This window comes from Elephas maximus, chromosome 8 (assembly GCF_024166365.1).
Source record: "Elephas maximus indicus isolate mEleMax1 chromosome 8, mEleMax1 primary haplotype, whole genome shotgun sequence".
Lineage (NCBI taxonomy): Eukaryota > Metazoa > Chordata > Mammalia > Proboscidea > Elephantidae > Elephas > Elephas maximus.
This window is the reverse complement of record NC_064826.1, coordinates 73,013,650-73,030,161: the sequence shown is the minus strand read 5'-3', so window position 1 is coordinate 73,030,161 and position 16,512 is coordinate 73,013,650. Positions and strand designations below refer to the sequence as shown.

Genomic DNA, 16,512 nt, shown 5'->3' with positions numbered 1-16,512 from the left:
ATATAATCTTTCTTTTCTTTATTCAAGTAGAATTTTAAGGAAAGCTCTATGAATTTAGAAAGTATTTACATGGGTAAAGCTGATCATTTAAAACAGCAAATCATTATCTTCATTTTTTCTCCAAATTAATGAAGCCATGTGTGATTGAGATTGAGAATTTACAGGAAGAAACTATTTTTTATCAAAAATTTATTCACAAGGAGTATGCTTGTTTAGAGATTTTTAAGGATAGAGGCTTTTTAAATGAAATATTAACTATTTTAATCCCAATGAAATAATGAAGCACACAATAGAAAAAGTAATGTATATAGTTTGATTCACTCCAATATTACCCAAGAGAGTGAACATTATATTGGTCTTGGCAGAATGAATCATATGACATCGCCCTGCCATTAAGCGATTTGCCAAAAGAGAAATTTATAGATTTATCTTCTTTTAAACCAAAAAACAAACAAAAACCCACTGCCGTGGAGTCAGTTCCGACTTATAGCGACCCTACAGGACAGAGTGGAAACCCTGGTGGCATAGTGGTTAAGTGCTACAGCTGCCAACCAAAGGGTCGGCAGTTCAAATCCGCCAGGCGCTCCTTGGAAACTCTATGGGGCAGTTCTACTCTGTCCCATACGGTCGCTATGAGTCGGAATCGACTCGACGGCACTGGGTTTGGTTTGGTTTGGTTTATAGGACAGAGTAGAACTGCCCCACAGGGTTTCCAAGGAGCGCCTGGTGAATTTGAACTGCCAACCTTTTGGTTAGTAGTGTAGCTCCTAACCACTACACCACCAAGGTTTCCTTATCTTCTCTTACAAAGTACATTTTGTTCTTAGTTTCATATACATTATTTGCTGTGATATTTCTTCTCATACTACTTCCCTCTTCCAAACATCTTATAAATAAAGAGTAACTATGGAGCCCTGGTGGCAGAGTGATTAAAGAGCTTGGCTGCTAACCAAAAGGTCAGCAGTTCAAATCCACCAACCGCTCCTTTGAAATCCTACGGGGCAGTTCTACTCTGTCCTTTAGGGTTGCTATGAGTCGGAATCGACTTAACGGCAATGGGTTTGGTATGGAGCCAAATTAAAATTCTCTAACACACTGCACATTATTGAAAGAAACAGATACGTTCTCTCGACAAAACCAAGATTAGAATCTAGTATTTATTTTATATTATGCTGAAGGTTTTAAGTTGGTCCCTCCCGACTTCAAACTCACTCAATACTGGGTTTTAAAGGCTCTTCTATCTTTTGATCCCTTGATCCGAAACTATCTAATTTGGCATTGTTTTAGAATCCTGAACCCCACCTGCAAACCTAGTTTGTTTGGAATGAAACATCAAGTATTCGCTTGTGCGCTAAGCTAGTAACCTTGTTACATTTCCAGTCAACATAAGCGAATTTCTGTCCACTTTTTTAGTTTGTACCCCAGTTTCCTGCAGTGACTGGACTCCTCTTAAAAATCTAGCTTCTTGGATAAAAAAAAAAAAAAGATCATGCATAATCTCTCATGATTGCTGTAGCATGAAAGAGTAATTAAAACATTTTTTATTTTGGAATAATTTGAGACTTGCAGAAAAGTTGCAAAAATAGTATAGGGAGTTGCCAATTATCCTTCACCCAGCTTCTCCTAAAACTAACATTTTCCATATTCATAAAATAATTATTAAAACCAAGAAATTAATCATAATACAATACTATTAACTCCAGGTCTTATTCAAATTTTGCCTATTGTCCAACTAATATTCCTTTGTTTGGCTCAGGATCCTGCCCAGGATTTCATGTTGCATTTGGTTGTCATGTGTCTTTAGTCTCCTCCAAACCATGACAGTTGCTCAGATTTTATTTGTCTTTCATGTACTCGGAACTTTTCAAGAGTACTGGCCAGTTTGTAGAATGTCCCATAATTTGGGTTTGCCTAATGTTTTCTCATGATTAAATGAGGTTATACATTTTTGGCAAGAAGACCACAAACTCATGGCTTGCCGTTATCAGTGCACCCTCCCAGGTACAACATCTGACCTTTCTCCCCAGTCTATTCATTAGATTATTTATATCAGTATGGACTAATGAGTGTTTTATTTTATGGGTTATCATTCAATACTGTCAATATTTATTTTGCTGGTTAAATCATCCCAGCATTGACCATTGCAGGCTTGAACCTCTGGCTTCTGCTCTACTAAAATCCATGCTGCTCTATACATCCTTGTCTTTTCACATACTATTCCTTCCAGGCATGTTGAATCTCATTCCCTCTGTTTCTGCCCCAAGAGTCCAAATGGCAAACTCATTTTTTACTTTCCGGAATAGAAGTATCATTTTACTTTGAAGCTTTCCTTGACTCTGCTAGTTCGATTTGGTGGCTTCTTTCTCAATTGTTGCACCTTATTTGAATGTGTTACAGCAATAATAAAATTATATTGTGTATGCCTGCCCTTTGCTTTGTAATCTCTTTTCATTGGAATACCCCCTGCACGTAGTAGATACTCACAAAATATTTATTAATAGAAAAAATCAGAGCCAAGTTTCTTCATCCTTCTGGGTAGGTCAAAAGTCATTATGTAGTGACCAATTCTATATGGTCAGTATTGGTAAACTTCTTTCATTTGAGCCCTCAAGAAATTGTTGAGTCAGAAGAAGCAATTTATGTCAATGTAGATAAATTTTCATTATTCCAAATAAAACTTAGTATCAATGTGACTTTTGTTTTCTCATTATACATTCTTTTATCCCAGACATGTATTTTAAAATTTATGATTTGATTATGTGTAATTCACTAGCAAAATATTTTCGTAATTTAACAGACTTTAATTGCTTTCTCATTATCCCTTCACTATAACAGCAGTGCATGGGTCCTTGGAGAACCCATCTGTGTTCGTGCTGTTTTTCAAAATAGCAGAATTGTTGATTGCCAGCTGCCCACTGGTGTCCAGCAGTCTGATACCATGGATCTGATGGGTGAGCAGCCAATTGTGAAGTGGCAAGTGAAGGTAAAAAACCCCCACAAAACTATGTACATATATGTATATGTGTGTGTGTATACATGTATAGTTTATATATAGAAAACTAAGCGAATATTTATAAGTTAACATTTCGTAATAAATTTGTGAGGCTACATATAGAACAAATTATCTTATTATAAAACTACATCTTACAGGTATCTAATGATGGTTATAGATTCAGTGATCCCAAAATAATTATCATATACGATGGTGCTTGTCAAGTTTGTGGTCTCTATGAAAATGACTCATGCACTCTGAAGGTATGCATCTTTTCACTTATTTTCACATTTACATTATGGGTATTTTTATTTCCCATATTACTTGTGGTTTTTCCAGTTGCATATCAGAAATGCTAATAGAGAAAAACTTCTCAAGTTTATATAATTTAAAACTATATAATCTTGAGAAAAGCTTTTCTCTATTAGAAACTATTACTCTGCATAAGTCTTCTTGAAATTGCAAGGGTGCATTTCTGCCTTTAACATTTTAAAGTGGTGTGTTGTTTATTCCTAATCAAGAGGAGATTCAGACTGAATTTTTCACTCTTTCACTCTGACATACGTTCTTTTTCTAGTAGTAATAATGATTTTCCAGTAAGATATCTCTACTTGGATATCTGGTCCTCTTTGTAGTGATATGCGTTTGGGTAGAATTTGTCAAATGCATAAGGTTAATGCTTTTTTTTTTTTAATTATTGTACTTTAGATGAAGGTTCACTGAACAAACTAGCTTCTCCTTAAAAAATTAGTACACATATTGTTTTGTGACATTGGTTACCAACCCCATGACATGTCAACACCCTCTCTTCTTGACCTTGGGTTCCCTATTACCAGCTTTCTTGTCCCCTTCTGCCTTCTACCCCTTGCCTCTGGGCTGGTGTGCTCCTTTAGTCTTGTTTTGCTTTATGGGCCTGTCTAACCTTTGGCTGAAGGGTGAACCTCAGGAGTGACCTTAGTAAGGTTAAGAGGAGTTTCTTTTTCCACCTGAAAAGTAAATTTGTTGGACCATGCAGATATGTGCCACTTGATGGATTACAGAAATATGGGACAGCCTGAGTGGAGTCCTCATGGTCACACCCTTTTCTTAATCTATATCTAGACTACTGGGTTTGTCAACAGGCTTCTTATATATGATTTGCTGATTTAACATACACTGTTGATCATTTTGGGTTTTGTTGATCTCATAGGGAGCCCTGGTAGCACAGCAGTTAAGCTCTCTGGCTGTTAACTGAAAGGTCGGTGGTTCAAACCCACCAGCCGATCAGCGGGAGAAAGATGTGGCAGTCTGCTTCCGTAAGGATTTACAGCCTTGGAAACCCTACTGGGCAGCTCTACTCTGTCTTATAGGGTTGCTATGAGTCGGAATCAACTCAACAGCAATGGATTTGGTTTCAGTTTTTGGTCGATTTCATATGACTTGGGTCTTCAAAAGTGAGGAATATATCAAATAATATTTATGTGTATGGAACAAAAAGTATTTTTTCTCAATTTTAACTCTGACTTTCCTTAGTAGCCATCAGATCATATCAATAAGAAGTTTCTGTTTTTCAGAAGTTGCCTGATTTTTATTTTCTTCCACATATTCCATTTCTACATGTCCTACAATAACTACTTTTAAAATGTTAAAGATTATTTTATAATCTTGAGGCTTTTTTTTTTTTACAATGTTCTGGATGATCTCAAGGGAAATATTGTAAAATGAGCTGTTTATATATTATGAACAGAATTTGGTCTTTTCCTAGGTTAAAAGTGATTGCTACATTTAACAAGCATTATTTCTGTGTGTGTCAACTTCCTTTTCAACTGTTTTGTGTAATGATGTTCATTATCCAGTGTGGATAATTGTGCCATGAATTTGACCCCACTGATCGCAGGGCACAGTGGGCTGCTAGAAGAAGGGAGGATAGCTATAAATTAATGTGAGTCTATAAGATGTATGGGGAGGGGAGAAAAAACAAAGCAGGTTTATTACTTTATAAATAAAATATTTCCAGCATGAGTTTAGCAGAAATAAAACGGAGCTTTTATTTTGTGTTATTTTAAGTCCAGTAGTTCTGAATAGGGATGCAGCTTTTTCTATTCCTTCCAAATTGATCAGCTTCATAGGCATTTACACACAGGAAATAATTTGTTTTCTAACATGCATTTATGTTTGTGAGATATGAAAAAATACTTCCTAATCAAAACAGATTTATAATTCAGTTTTACTAGAATCATTAGTATATATGTGACTATCCTCCTATATCGTTTTTTCTCACTGAATACCAACTATGGTTGTATGTTCATTGGTGTTTTCTTTTTTTTAAAATTCCGTTAGGAAAAAGTTTGCTTTATCGATGGACTCTGCTATGTTGAAGGGGATAAAAATCCCACCAGCCCTTGTTTGATATGTAGACCTAACATTTCAAAATTCACTTGGTCATTTTCAGAAAGTAAGTTATTCTTTATTAATCTGTATATTTCCTATAGAAGATATTTGTAAAGCAGTCTTAAACCATGACTTAAATTATTTTGTTTGAGATGGATGAGCACTGTATTCAGTTTAGCATCTCTCTTAAATGTGTAATTTACTTTGCTTTAAGAAAATATAAGATTACTTCTTTTTATAATTTCTGTTATACTTCATATGGTATTGAATTTTTATTTTAATATTTAATGAGGAAAATGAACATGAATTATCAATGGGAGAAATGGATAATTTAGCTACACACAATTTGCGAAAGTCCAAATACCTACTAGCAAAATGGCCTCTCAAACACTTTATACAAAAAAAAAAAAAAAAATCCATCAACAAATATCAGTGTGTTTACTGAAAAAAGAATATTAGTTTGAAGGCGAGGGCCTAAATCCTACTCTTAGCTTTACCAATGTTCAGTTTTATGACAAAGTTTTGACTATTTAACCTCCCAAGGCCAGAGGTTCATCTTCTGTTCAATAGAATACCTGCACTCAATAATCTATGAAGTGCCTTACAGCACTATCATTTTGTGACTCCGAGTATAATACTGGGTATGGTTAATTGCTGGATACTTTGTTCTACTCAAACAATATACCAAATTCTAGTTATATGCCAGATAATTTATTCACTTTCCCAAATAGAGCTATGTATTACTCCATGTATGTGCCCCTCAATTTCTCTTCCCTCAGTGGGAAGACAAAGGCATCATTAGCTACAATAAGTTACAATTACTCCCCAACCTCATGTAATTTTATCTAATGGAGTCGTAAAACCTTATATTTGCACAGTGTTTTGTGATATCATTATACGTGTTTGGGCGTTATTGTGTTAGACCATCTGCCACATGATTCACAGCTCAGGTATAAGACTTATGGAATATTTTAAGATGACAGTGGAAATATGGGGAAGAATTTATTGCAAGAGACAAAGAAAGCAGAACATAACTTCTGAATCAGTGTCCATTTGTATTTTTAATGGCTATATATGATTGATTCAACATAGAGTCACAGTGTCAAAAGATATAAGGGATCTTAAAATATTACCTGTTCCAATTCCTTCATATTGAGGATGAGGAAACTAATTATCAATAAATGAAGCTGCTGTGTAAGGATATGCAGGGCAAAACTAGAGCCAGAAATGCAGTCTCTTGGCATCAATGCTTCCTTGATGCAAGCAGAGTTTTGTGCCCAGTGCAAGGTAATGAGTCTGTTCTATCTACTAAGCCAGTAAGTTTTGCATATAAGACAATATAAAAAGATGTATTAAATCACTTCATGAAAGTAAAGGACCTGTCTCTGTCCCCTGAAATAGCCACCATATGAATGTGTAAGCTCAGCCACTAGAAGGATTTTTGAGGAACAGAAGATTGGCACGACTGTGTTGTTGAGTTGCCATTGAGTCGATTCCGACTCACAGTGATCCATCTGTGCAGAGTAGAACTGCTACATAGAGTTTTCAAGGCTGTGATTTTTCCAAAGCAGATCACTAGGCCTGTCTTCTGAGGTGCCTCTGGGTGGGTTTGAACCGCCAACATTTTGGTTAGTAGTCAAGCGCTTAAACATTCGTGCCATCCAGGTGCCCCTTGATTGGAATGACCACTGATTCACAAATATTATAACTGGAGAGATGGATACAGCAAGGAAAGTTTAGGGGAGAGAAATGAACAATCCAGTCATGGATGGTAAGGGAGAGATACAGAAAGGAAGGGCTAGAGGGTGAAAGCGAGGATGAAAGGGACAGATGGTGAAGGAGAGCCAGTGAGAGAGCCAGCAGTGAGGTAGCGAACACTGAGAATTAATTTCAGATGCAGAGGAGTTGCACCCCGCCTGGGCAATGAAAATGCATTTATTTCTTACTATAGTCAAAGTGTTTTCGCGCTTTCATAGCAAAGCTTGGAGTCTTGCACCTGTCCCTTACTTTTACATTTCAAAGAATGGAATGGAATTTATTCAAAATGTTTTAAAAAAAAAAAAAGGAGATGGTGGTGGTGGTTTGGGGAAGGCGGCTGATAGAAATTTTAGCAGAGGTCAAACTGTATAAAATGCCAGTGTCAGTGGGAGCTTTCCGCATCACACTTCTTTCCTTTTCTACTCAGGTACAACACTACATGTTTTCTCTGTTAAAGGTAACCAGCCCCCAGCGCTTCAAGCACTACAAGACAAGTTGCAGGCATTTTATGGGGAAAACTTTGTGTACCAGTTCATGGCCTTCCATCCAGAAGGTTCTGGCATTCATTTTGCCTTAGACTCTGGTCCTGAAGGAGCAAGTGTTTCCCCCACAGGACTGCTTATGTGGAAAACAGTCACATACCCCCCAGCGATTCACTCTACACCTTAGTGATGACTGTAATGCTGAAACCAGAGTCACAATAGAGGTAATATTTGTAATGATGAATACACTTGATTTTTAACAAGAGTAATAACTGCATAATTTTTTACTATTCCTTATAAGACTTTAAAACATTAGGAGAGAGCTTCAGTCATGGCAAGCGTGCATCAAATCACTAATTCCTAGACCACTGTCTTCTGAACTCAGCTATGCTGAGGATACAGAATTCATTCATATCTCCCTCCATTAAAGGTCTGTATTAACCTCTGATTAGCTTATGCTCTTTTCCATCAAGTGATGGTTATTTTAGAATTTCAAGTATTGAATTAGAAATCAAGGTTATAAATATAAGGCTTGAAATAACAAATTAGCAACTATGGTTCTATTTTTTTAATTTACTTTTTTTTCTGTCAGTCATGAGCTCTTAATACTTATAAACTGCTTTGGTGCCCTCTGCTCACATGAATCTTGGGGCACACTTTTCACAGAAATGACACTATAAAGGGCACTTAGGTTCTGTATCATGTTAACCTAGTCATTTAAATGATCGTTTGGGAACTGACCCAGGTATCTGTCTTCTACCTTTTTTTTTTTTTTTCAGTTGTTCTGCTTGCATTATGGAAATTATCCCAAGGATCTATTATTTTGTCTGTGCTCTGGTATAATTGCCTTATTAAGCCATTTTAAAAAAAAAAAATCATGGTATTAAATGTATTTTTAAAAATTGTTTGCAAAAAATGTGCAATTTGGTCATACTTGTACGTAAACATGCATGCCTATCATGATTCCAGGGGCATAAACTGAAGAAAATTTTATTGCAAAGTAAAGCATTTACCTTTTGTTTCTCTTGTAGGTGACCGTGAAGTCTTGTGATTGCTTGAATGGTGGCTCATGTGTGTCTGATACTAGCTTTCCTCCAGGAAGTGGGGCATACTTGTGTGTCTGCTTGCCTGGCTTTCAGGGTGATCTTTGTGAAGAAGACATCAGTGAGTGCCGATCTAGCCCCTGTGGCCGTGGCTGATGTATTAGTGGTTTTCCCAGTTATTCCTGTCATTGTCCGTCTGAGCTCAAAGGTAAGTTTTGGTTCCTTATGAACCAAATTAGAATGTGAAGAAATTAGAAAGGAAAACGCCTTGGAACTTTCATCTATAGATTTCTCAAGCACATGTGTGGTCCTAGAGATTTTGATAAGCCTTTTTAAAATTCTAATAAAAAGTCATCAAAAATATATTTGCTGTCCATATTTCTTGGTTTTGTACTGCTTACATGGATTCTTGTAATTTTGCTCATTTTTCTGGTTTTAATAGCAATATTGTATGTCTGTACTGTGTTTTGCCTATTTATAAACATTTTTCTGTTTATAGTTCAGATGTAGAAATACATTTAAGTGTATTATTACTAAAATATAATATGGAAAAGAAAATTATGACTAGAGCAATATAAAATAATCACTCAAGAGGTTTTATTTATAATTCATTAATTTAGAAATATTGTGGTATAAAGTTAGATTGAAATGAAATGAACTTTTAGTATATTTGCTAACTTATTAAAAAAAAGTTGTCCTAAAATGCTTGGTTCCAGTAACCCCAAGTAAGTATATAACTGATGACCTTTAAATTTCAAGACTTTTAAAAAATGTATATAATACCTTATTTAATTTAAATGGACGTAAATGTTAAATAAGTAAATATGCAATAATTTAACTGGTGTTTTTCTTGAAGACAATTATTTTAACATTATAACAGAACTAAACAGAATATTCATGTGTCTTCTAATTTTCCTCAGCATTTTAAAATAAAAATTTCATCATTCAGGACTATGAACATAAGTAGCTTTTATTTTTTTCTGTCATATTGTGCTATAGACATTTGAAAGAATTCAAATTTTTCCCCATTGGTACTTCATAGATTTTTCTATAATATGGGTTACCATTAATGACTCTGAATTTGTTCATTCAAAGAAGTTGTTACATACTCCAAAGAACATCACTTTATCTTAAAAATTTTTATTGAGGGAAATCCCAAGACTGAATTTTCTAGCACACAGTAAAATTTTCATGGAATTTCACAGCCAGTACAATGGCTGAACAAAGTGTCCTTAAGCTAAGAAGGAAACTCTTCCGAATAGCTTTTTTTAATCACGGAATTTCTAAACAATGTAGAAATTACTACTATAATATGGTAATTTTGTGCTTTAAAAATATTAGTGCCCTTCTTAAATCACCTTAGTTCTAGGGAAAATCTTATGTACTGAAGAGCCTGGTTGATTGTTAAATGGAATTAACTAATAACTTTGTATTTGATATATAATGCAGCATCATTCTCCTCTCATAATGTATTTGACTGCTCCATGCGTAGTGGTTAAGTGCTACGGCTGCTAACCAAAGGGTCAGCAGTTCAAATCCACCAGGCACTCCTTGGAAACTCTATGGGGCAGTTCTACTCCGTCCTATAGGGTCGCTATGAGTCGGAATTGACTCGAGGGCACGGGTGTATTGGGATTAGAGTGGCATACATAAAGAGTAGGGGAAATCAAATAATGAAAACCTGATTGAACATATAGTATTTTTAAATTAAATAACTAGAACTCTTGATCTATGTTTTGTTTAGGCCAAAATTGCCAGGAAGATGTTGATGAGTGTGAATCCAGTCCTTGCTTTCCAGGAGTGGAGTGCCTCAATACCTTTGGCTCTTATCATTGTGGTTCATGTCCAAAAGGACTTTATGGTGATGGAAAAATATGTCGTGGTAAAAGCCTCTGTTTTCTTCCATGAGAATTTCTTTGCTGCATTTAATTAATTCAAATCACTGTTATATTCACTCTTTCTCTCATGCATTCATTCAGTACATATGCATTGTGTCCTGCCACAAGCTAGATCCAGACAATGCAGACTTAAGACAGGTCCTCTGACTTAATACCTTAGAGTGTGATAGCAGGGAGTAGGGCATGTAGCTTAAAAAGGCAGGATAAAGTATTCCTTGTATTTTGGTAAGAATGCCTGCAGGGAATAGTAGAGACACTACCCAGGGAATCACATCTACCTGAAAGGGTGAAGAAAAGGAAATATCACTAGGGCTGAATCTGAGAAATCTTAGGAAGGAGAAGGTGTTCTATGAAGAAGAACAGTAGGAGCAAAGGCCCAGAGGCACACTTTGGGAACTATGAATAATTCAGCATGTCTAAAGCATAGGGAAACCCTGGTGGCATAGTGGTTTCAGAGCTGCAGCTGTTAACCAAAAGGGTGGCAGTTCAAATCCACCAGGCATCCCTTGGAAACCCTATGGGGCAGTTCTACTCTGTCCTATAGGGTGGCTATGAGTCAGAATCGACTGGACAGCGGCTGGTTTGTTTGGTTTTTTCTAGAGCGTAGGAGCTAAGGGGGGACTGCTATAAGAGTTGAAGCTAGAAAGGTAGCCTGTGGCCAGATCACTCGCCAAGACTTGGGGGGTCACTTTTTAAATAGGATTTTGAAGTAGACTTTGAAGTAGAAGAGGAACAGGATAAGGTTTACATTTGAGGAAGTTCATTTAAGGAGTAGTCTGAAGAATGGCCCATTTGTAGGGAAGGAGCTAGGTAAGCCTGAAAGTGGGAAGAAGAGCTAAGACATTATTAAGACTATATAGCAACACTTGAAGTTGTTTTGACCTAAGGTGAGATGAGAATGGATGAAAGAGATGCTAAAGAAGCAAGTTGACAGTGCTTCTTCAGTGAGTGGACTTAGAATGGGGAGGGAAAAAGAGCAATTAAGCTTCACGTGCTTGATTTAGAAAAAAGGGAGTATAGAATTGGCAGTCACACGCAATATGAAAAACCAAGGTGATTTTGGAGGGGGAAGATAATGGATACATAGAGACTGAGGTCACTATGGAATATCTAGGTGGAGCTCAGGAAGGAGAACTGAGTTAAAGATGCAATTCTTTGGTTCATTAGCCATGGGATGAAATTGCCCGGGGGGGGGGGCACTGAAATTAAAAAGAGGACAAAAAGAAATATTAGGGGATGTTAACATTTCAAAAGATTTAAGTAGAAATGTAAATTTTAGAAGACAGTATTAAAGAACCATACTTTAAGGTAATGGGACCCTATTTTGGTGATTTACCACCTTGTGCTTCAAATTGGTGTGGGTCTGTCTAGTGGTGGAGGCAACAAAAATGAAGAGCATAGCGCAGTATGGCAAGGGGAATTCCCTACTATTTCAGCAACTCACATTTCTCCCTTAACATACAGAGCCTAATACTCAATACTGTCCCACCTTCCACCCTATGCACTTAGGCTATCTAACATCCTTCTTTTGCAGAGGTCCATTCCCTCAACAAAACCCTTCTTAACTGGGATTAAAAATGAAAGCAAGTCTAACCAAATCTCACTGCACATGAATAACGAACAAATCTCTTCAATTTGTCATAAGTATTGTGTATTTTAGGAGGAGAGTTATTAATCCAAATAATTTTTTCAAGTTTATCTTTATTTTTTTTTTTATTGTACTTTAGATGAAGATTTACAAAGCAAACCAGCTCCGCAAAATGTCAACAAATCCAAATAATTTTTGATTGTTGGCAGTTTTTAGTGAGTTTTATGTTAGGCACCAGAGTCAATGCATGTAAAAATAATGTGCAGTTGTTCTTGAAATTATTACTAACTAGTAGAGGAAAGAGACAGTTAATATTGTGAAGAACACAGTTTTGTGGGAGCATACAGTTGGAAGAAACCGATTGGGTGGCTGAATGGGACTGAGGACAGGTGCCATTTAAGCTAGTTTTTTTCCTACTCTCATTTGGAACGAGTTTAATCCAAGTGATACTTGTATGTTCTTATTCACGATGCTTTGATTTAATAATAGTTTCACTCCGATGGTCATTTCTAATTCTTTTTTTTTTTTTCAGAAAGAGTGAGAAAGCTTATTAAAGAAATGCATACATCACCGGGGACCCAGCAGCAACACAGGCTGTCTCTGTGGAGTCCCAAAGAGCAGTTTTACATTAGAGGTTATATAGAATCTTACAAGGGTTACAAGTGTCTTTGTAGTCCCCTGCCAGACATTTCTTTATTAGGCTAAAGACATAAGACATACATATCTGATACCTGGGCTTCAACTTTCCTGTGGGGGTCATATGCCACAGATAGTCTGGACAGAACAAAAGGTTATTTGCATCAGTTTAAAACAAAGAACAAAGTCATTAACATCTGCTCAAAACAAAGTCATTAACAGGTATGTGAGGAGGCAGGCAGAGGAAGAACAACTTTTTTTTTTTAGTTCTGTCAAGCTCTCAGTTGCCCGTTTTGAAATAGGAGAAGACATGCTGGGTGGTGTTGGGGTCACATATTCCCCCCTCTGAAACTTGGGTGAGCATATTCACTAATCCCAAGTTTCAACCTATTCCTTACAGATCACAGTGTTTCAGGCGATAGAATTGGGCCTTCTGCCTGTAACAGGTTTGAGCTATCTATTGGACAGAGAATGTAATTTTACATATAAGCATAAATTGGAGACAGGTAACATTAATAGGCCTATAACAACCAATTTAATTTCACTAATAAATAAGGTTTTTAACCATGTAAAATCTGGCAATTAAGAAAAATTAAATTTTTCATGAATTTTGTAACAGTTCTCAGCTATAAATATTAGAATATTAACTCTGTGTACGAGAATACAAACTTTGATGAGACAGGACTTGAGGGCCGAGTTAGGCATGTAACCCTCTGTTCAGACAGGGCAGACAGGAATCAGTAACGTTTAACACTTCTCTAGCAATATAGATCTAGAAATTTTTATTTCTTAACAAGGGGTTGGGGGTGCGTTTATCTCAGGGACAAAGATTCCCTGGGCAAAGGTCTCTCTAGCTCCTAATAATAGTCTCATTCAAGTTAGCATTAAAAACATTTTTACTTTTTTAACCTTAGAAAGTCTTAACTTCAGGCCGTTGATCCGTTAGGCTTTCTACTCCTTGTCACTGTAGACGGGGCAGGGCTTGACTTGGAATGATGGGTCCATGGCTTGACTCCTGCAAGCTTTACAACTGTGTCAGTGCTGAGTGGTGCGGTGAAGGCTCCAGTCCACTTAGGTTGTAACAGGAGGTCCTTCTACTTCCGGAGGAGCACCTGGTCACAGCTATTTCAAGAGGGAACTTTTATCTGATATAACTGGGAAAGAGTTTTGGTTAGAGAAAGCAAGTATTTAGACATCATTACATTAGGGGCTGGGTGGAGGATCACGGGGAGAGTTGGTGGAGACAATATGGTCTCTCATAAAGTATCTCAAAAGCACTGATTTTAAGTTTTCCCCGGGGTGCAATACAGGCTCAGAGGAGGGCCAGTGGCAGAACATCTGTCTGTCTAGGGCACAGTTTACTAAGATGACAGTTTACAGTCTGATTCATTCTTTCACACTTTTCCAATAGATTGAGGTCTCCATGTTGTGTGGAGTTTCCACTCTATTCTTAGGGACAGTTAAAACCTGTTGTACCTCTCTCTAGCCGTCTTGGTCCAGCGGGGAAAAGCCTCTGCCCATCCTGAAAAAGAATCTACACACACCAGTAAATAGTTCATCCAATGTTTAGTATCGAACACTTTACAAAAGTTAAATTTGATTTCTCTCAAAAGCTGTGTTTGGTGTACTGTTAGCCAACTAGAGGTAAGCCACAAATGTCCTTTTTGTTGCAATACTACAATCACTGCATGAGGGACAAATGGGATAGTATCATGTCCCAAAGAAATTAACACAATCACCTTTGATAATGTTAGTGGTGGCCCTTCTGCAGCGGGGACTGGCACCTCCTGGAGTGGGTAAAGCCCTCCCAGGGGAACTGGGCCAAATTTTACCCCATGGCTAGTATGCGGTGGGGAGACCGTATCTGCCCCGCCTCCTCTGCCCCCCCTTTCAGCGCCTTCACATTCTCATCTTTTGATACCACCTGGGAGGGCTCACAATGGGGTTTTTCCAGGTGGGGGAATAAGAACATCCCTAGGTTCTTCATCTCTTATCTTGTCATCATCATTCACCTGCACAACAGGGGCAAAAGCAGAGGCTTTATCCTTTTTCCAGGCCATAAAGTCATAAAACATTCTGCATACAGTTTTTCTTCTCACTTGTTAGTTCAAGTACAGAACAGATCAAGCTTTACAATAGTACCAAAATCTCCAGAGCCATTTACAGACCACACTTGATTACGCAAAATATCAAGACGTCTCTTAGTTAGGGAATCCCATCCTAAATAAGTCCAATTCTTAGTGGACTCTCGGCTGGAATCTTACCTCCTGGGTACCCACTAGGAACAGGGAACTGCACCGTTCTCTCGTCCAACCTCACGGGACCTAGTCACCAGTTCTTGGAGGGAGTCTATGAGGACCGATGCCCCTGTGGCTATTACAGAGGATTTACCACCCGATGCCATGGCCAACAGAAACTTTCTCCCTTTATCTGGAGCTCTCTGCTGTGGAGTCCTTCCCCATCACCAGACCTCTGGGCCACCACAGGTTGAGAGACCTCCACAATTCAAGGAGGGGTGCACCTTCCCTCTTCCCAGGTCCATCCCAGGGGCTTGGTCCTTAGGGAGATGGAACCAGGGCCTGAATAATTCGAGCCCCACATTGGGCGCCAAATTTGTTACCTGATTAGGGTCCATGCCCTGGATTAGTCGAGCCAATGAAACATACTCCAAGTCAGAAAGAGTGAGAAAGTTTATTAAGGAGATGCATACATCACCGGGGACCCAGCAGCAACACAGGCTGTCTTTATGGAGTCCCCTCTAATTCTTAATAAAATCATTAATTATTGTTCTTTAACTTTTATGCTGTCCAACATTCCAAGTGATCTTGTGAACTGAAATGGATAATAAATTTCTTGAAGGAAAAAACCACATCATTACTTCTTATGGCCTGGTTCCTATAGTGTCATACATATAAACCCCAAAACCAAACCAATTGCTGTTAAGTCGATTCTGACTCATAGAGATCCTGTAGAATCCTATAGAACTTCCCCATGTGTTTCCTAGGTTGTAATCCTTACAGAAGCAGACTGCCACATCTTTCTTCACAGAGCAGCTGGTGGGTTTGAACCCCTGTCCTTTAGATTAGCAGCCGAGCACTTAATCACTGTGCCACTAGGTATCCTTGTTATACACATTGAAAACAATAACAAAAAAAAATCAAACCTGATGCTGTGAAGTCAGTTCCCACTCATAGCAACCCTATAGGACAAAGTAGAACTGCCCATGGGGTTTCCAAGGAGCAGCTGGTGAATTCAAACTGCCAGACCTTTTGGTTAGCAGCCAAGCTCTTAACCACTGTGACACTAGAGCTAAAAAAAAAAAAAAATGCTAAATAAAGAAATGAATTACTACCAAATTGTGAGTAGAGCAAAGTATTAGTAAATGTTATTGACTAACAATTTCTACTTGTTTTTCTGTTGTTTACATATAGATTTTCATCCATCATCAACTGAGAATTCATCAATTGGTACAAACTTTACCCATAGTCCTGCTACTATCGAAAAGTTTATGGACACAACTAACCATATCTCACACTTACTAAAATCAGTTACAACTCAGATGAATAATTCAAAGAAGTCTATTTCCTATCATACGTCAGGTTTTGAACGTGTGGATCATGCTGTCGGCACAAATCTCAGTCTGGATGAGTTGAAAGTTTCTGTACACAACCTTAGTTCTTTAAGCATCAACCCAAACAGCTCCCATGGCAAAGCAAAGGATGTCATTCAGGGCACCATCCAGAAA

General features: G+C 37.6%; 1 protein-coding gene across 1 annotated transcript in view; it reads left to right on the top strand.

The window, feature by feature from the left end:
• The window catches only part of VWDE (von Willebrand factor D and EGF domains), a 53,859-nt gene that overhangs the window by 23,009 nt on the left and 14,338 nt on the right, over positions 1-16,512 (top strand). The window contains 9 exon segments of the mRNA XM_049893551.1: positions 2,828-2,983; positions 3,151-3,255; positions 5,312-5,426; positions 7,578-7,758; positions 7,760-7,826; positions 8,634-8,887; positions 9,145-9,169; positions 10,390-10,527; positions 13,168-13,273. Coding sequence (XP_049749508.1) covers positions 2,828-2,983; positions 3,151-3,255; positions 5,312-5,426; positions 7,578-7,758; positions 7,760-7,826; positions 8,634-8,887; positions 9,145-9,169; positions 10,390-10,527; positions 13,168-13,273 — 1,147 coding nt within the window.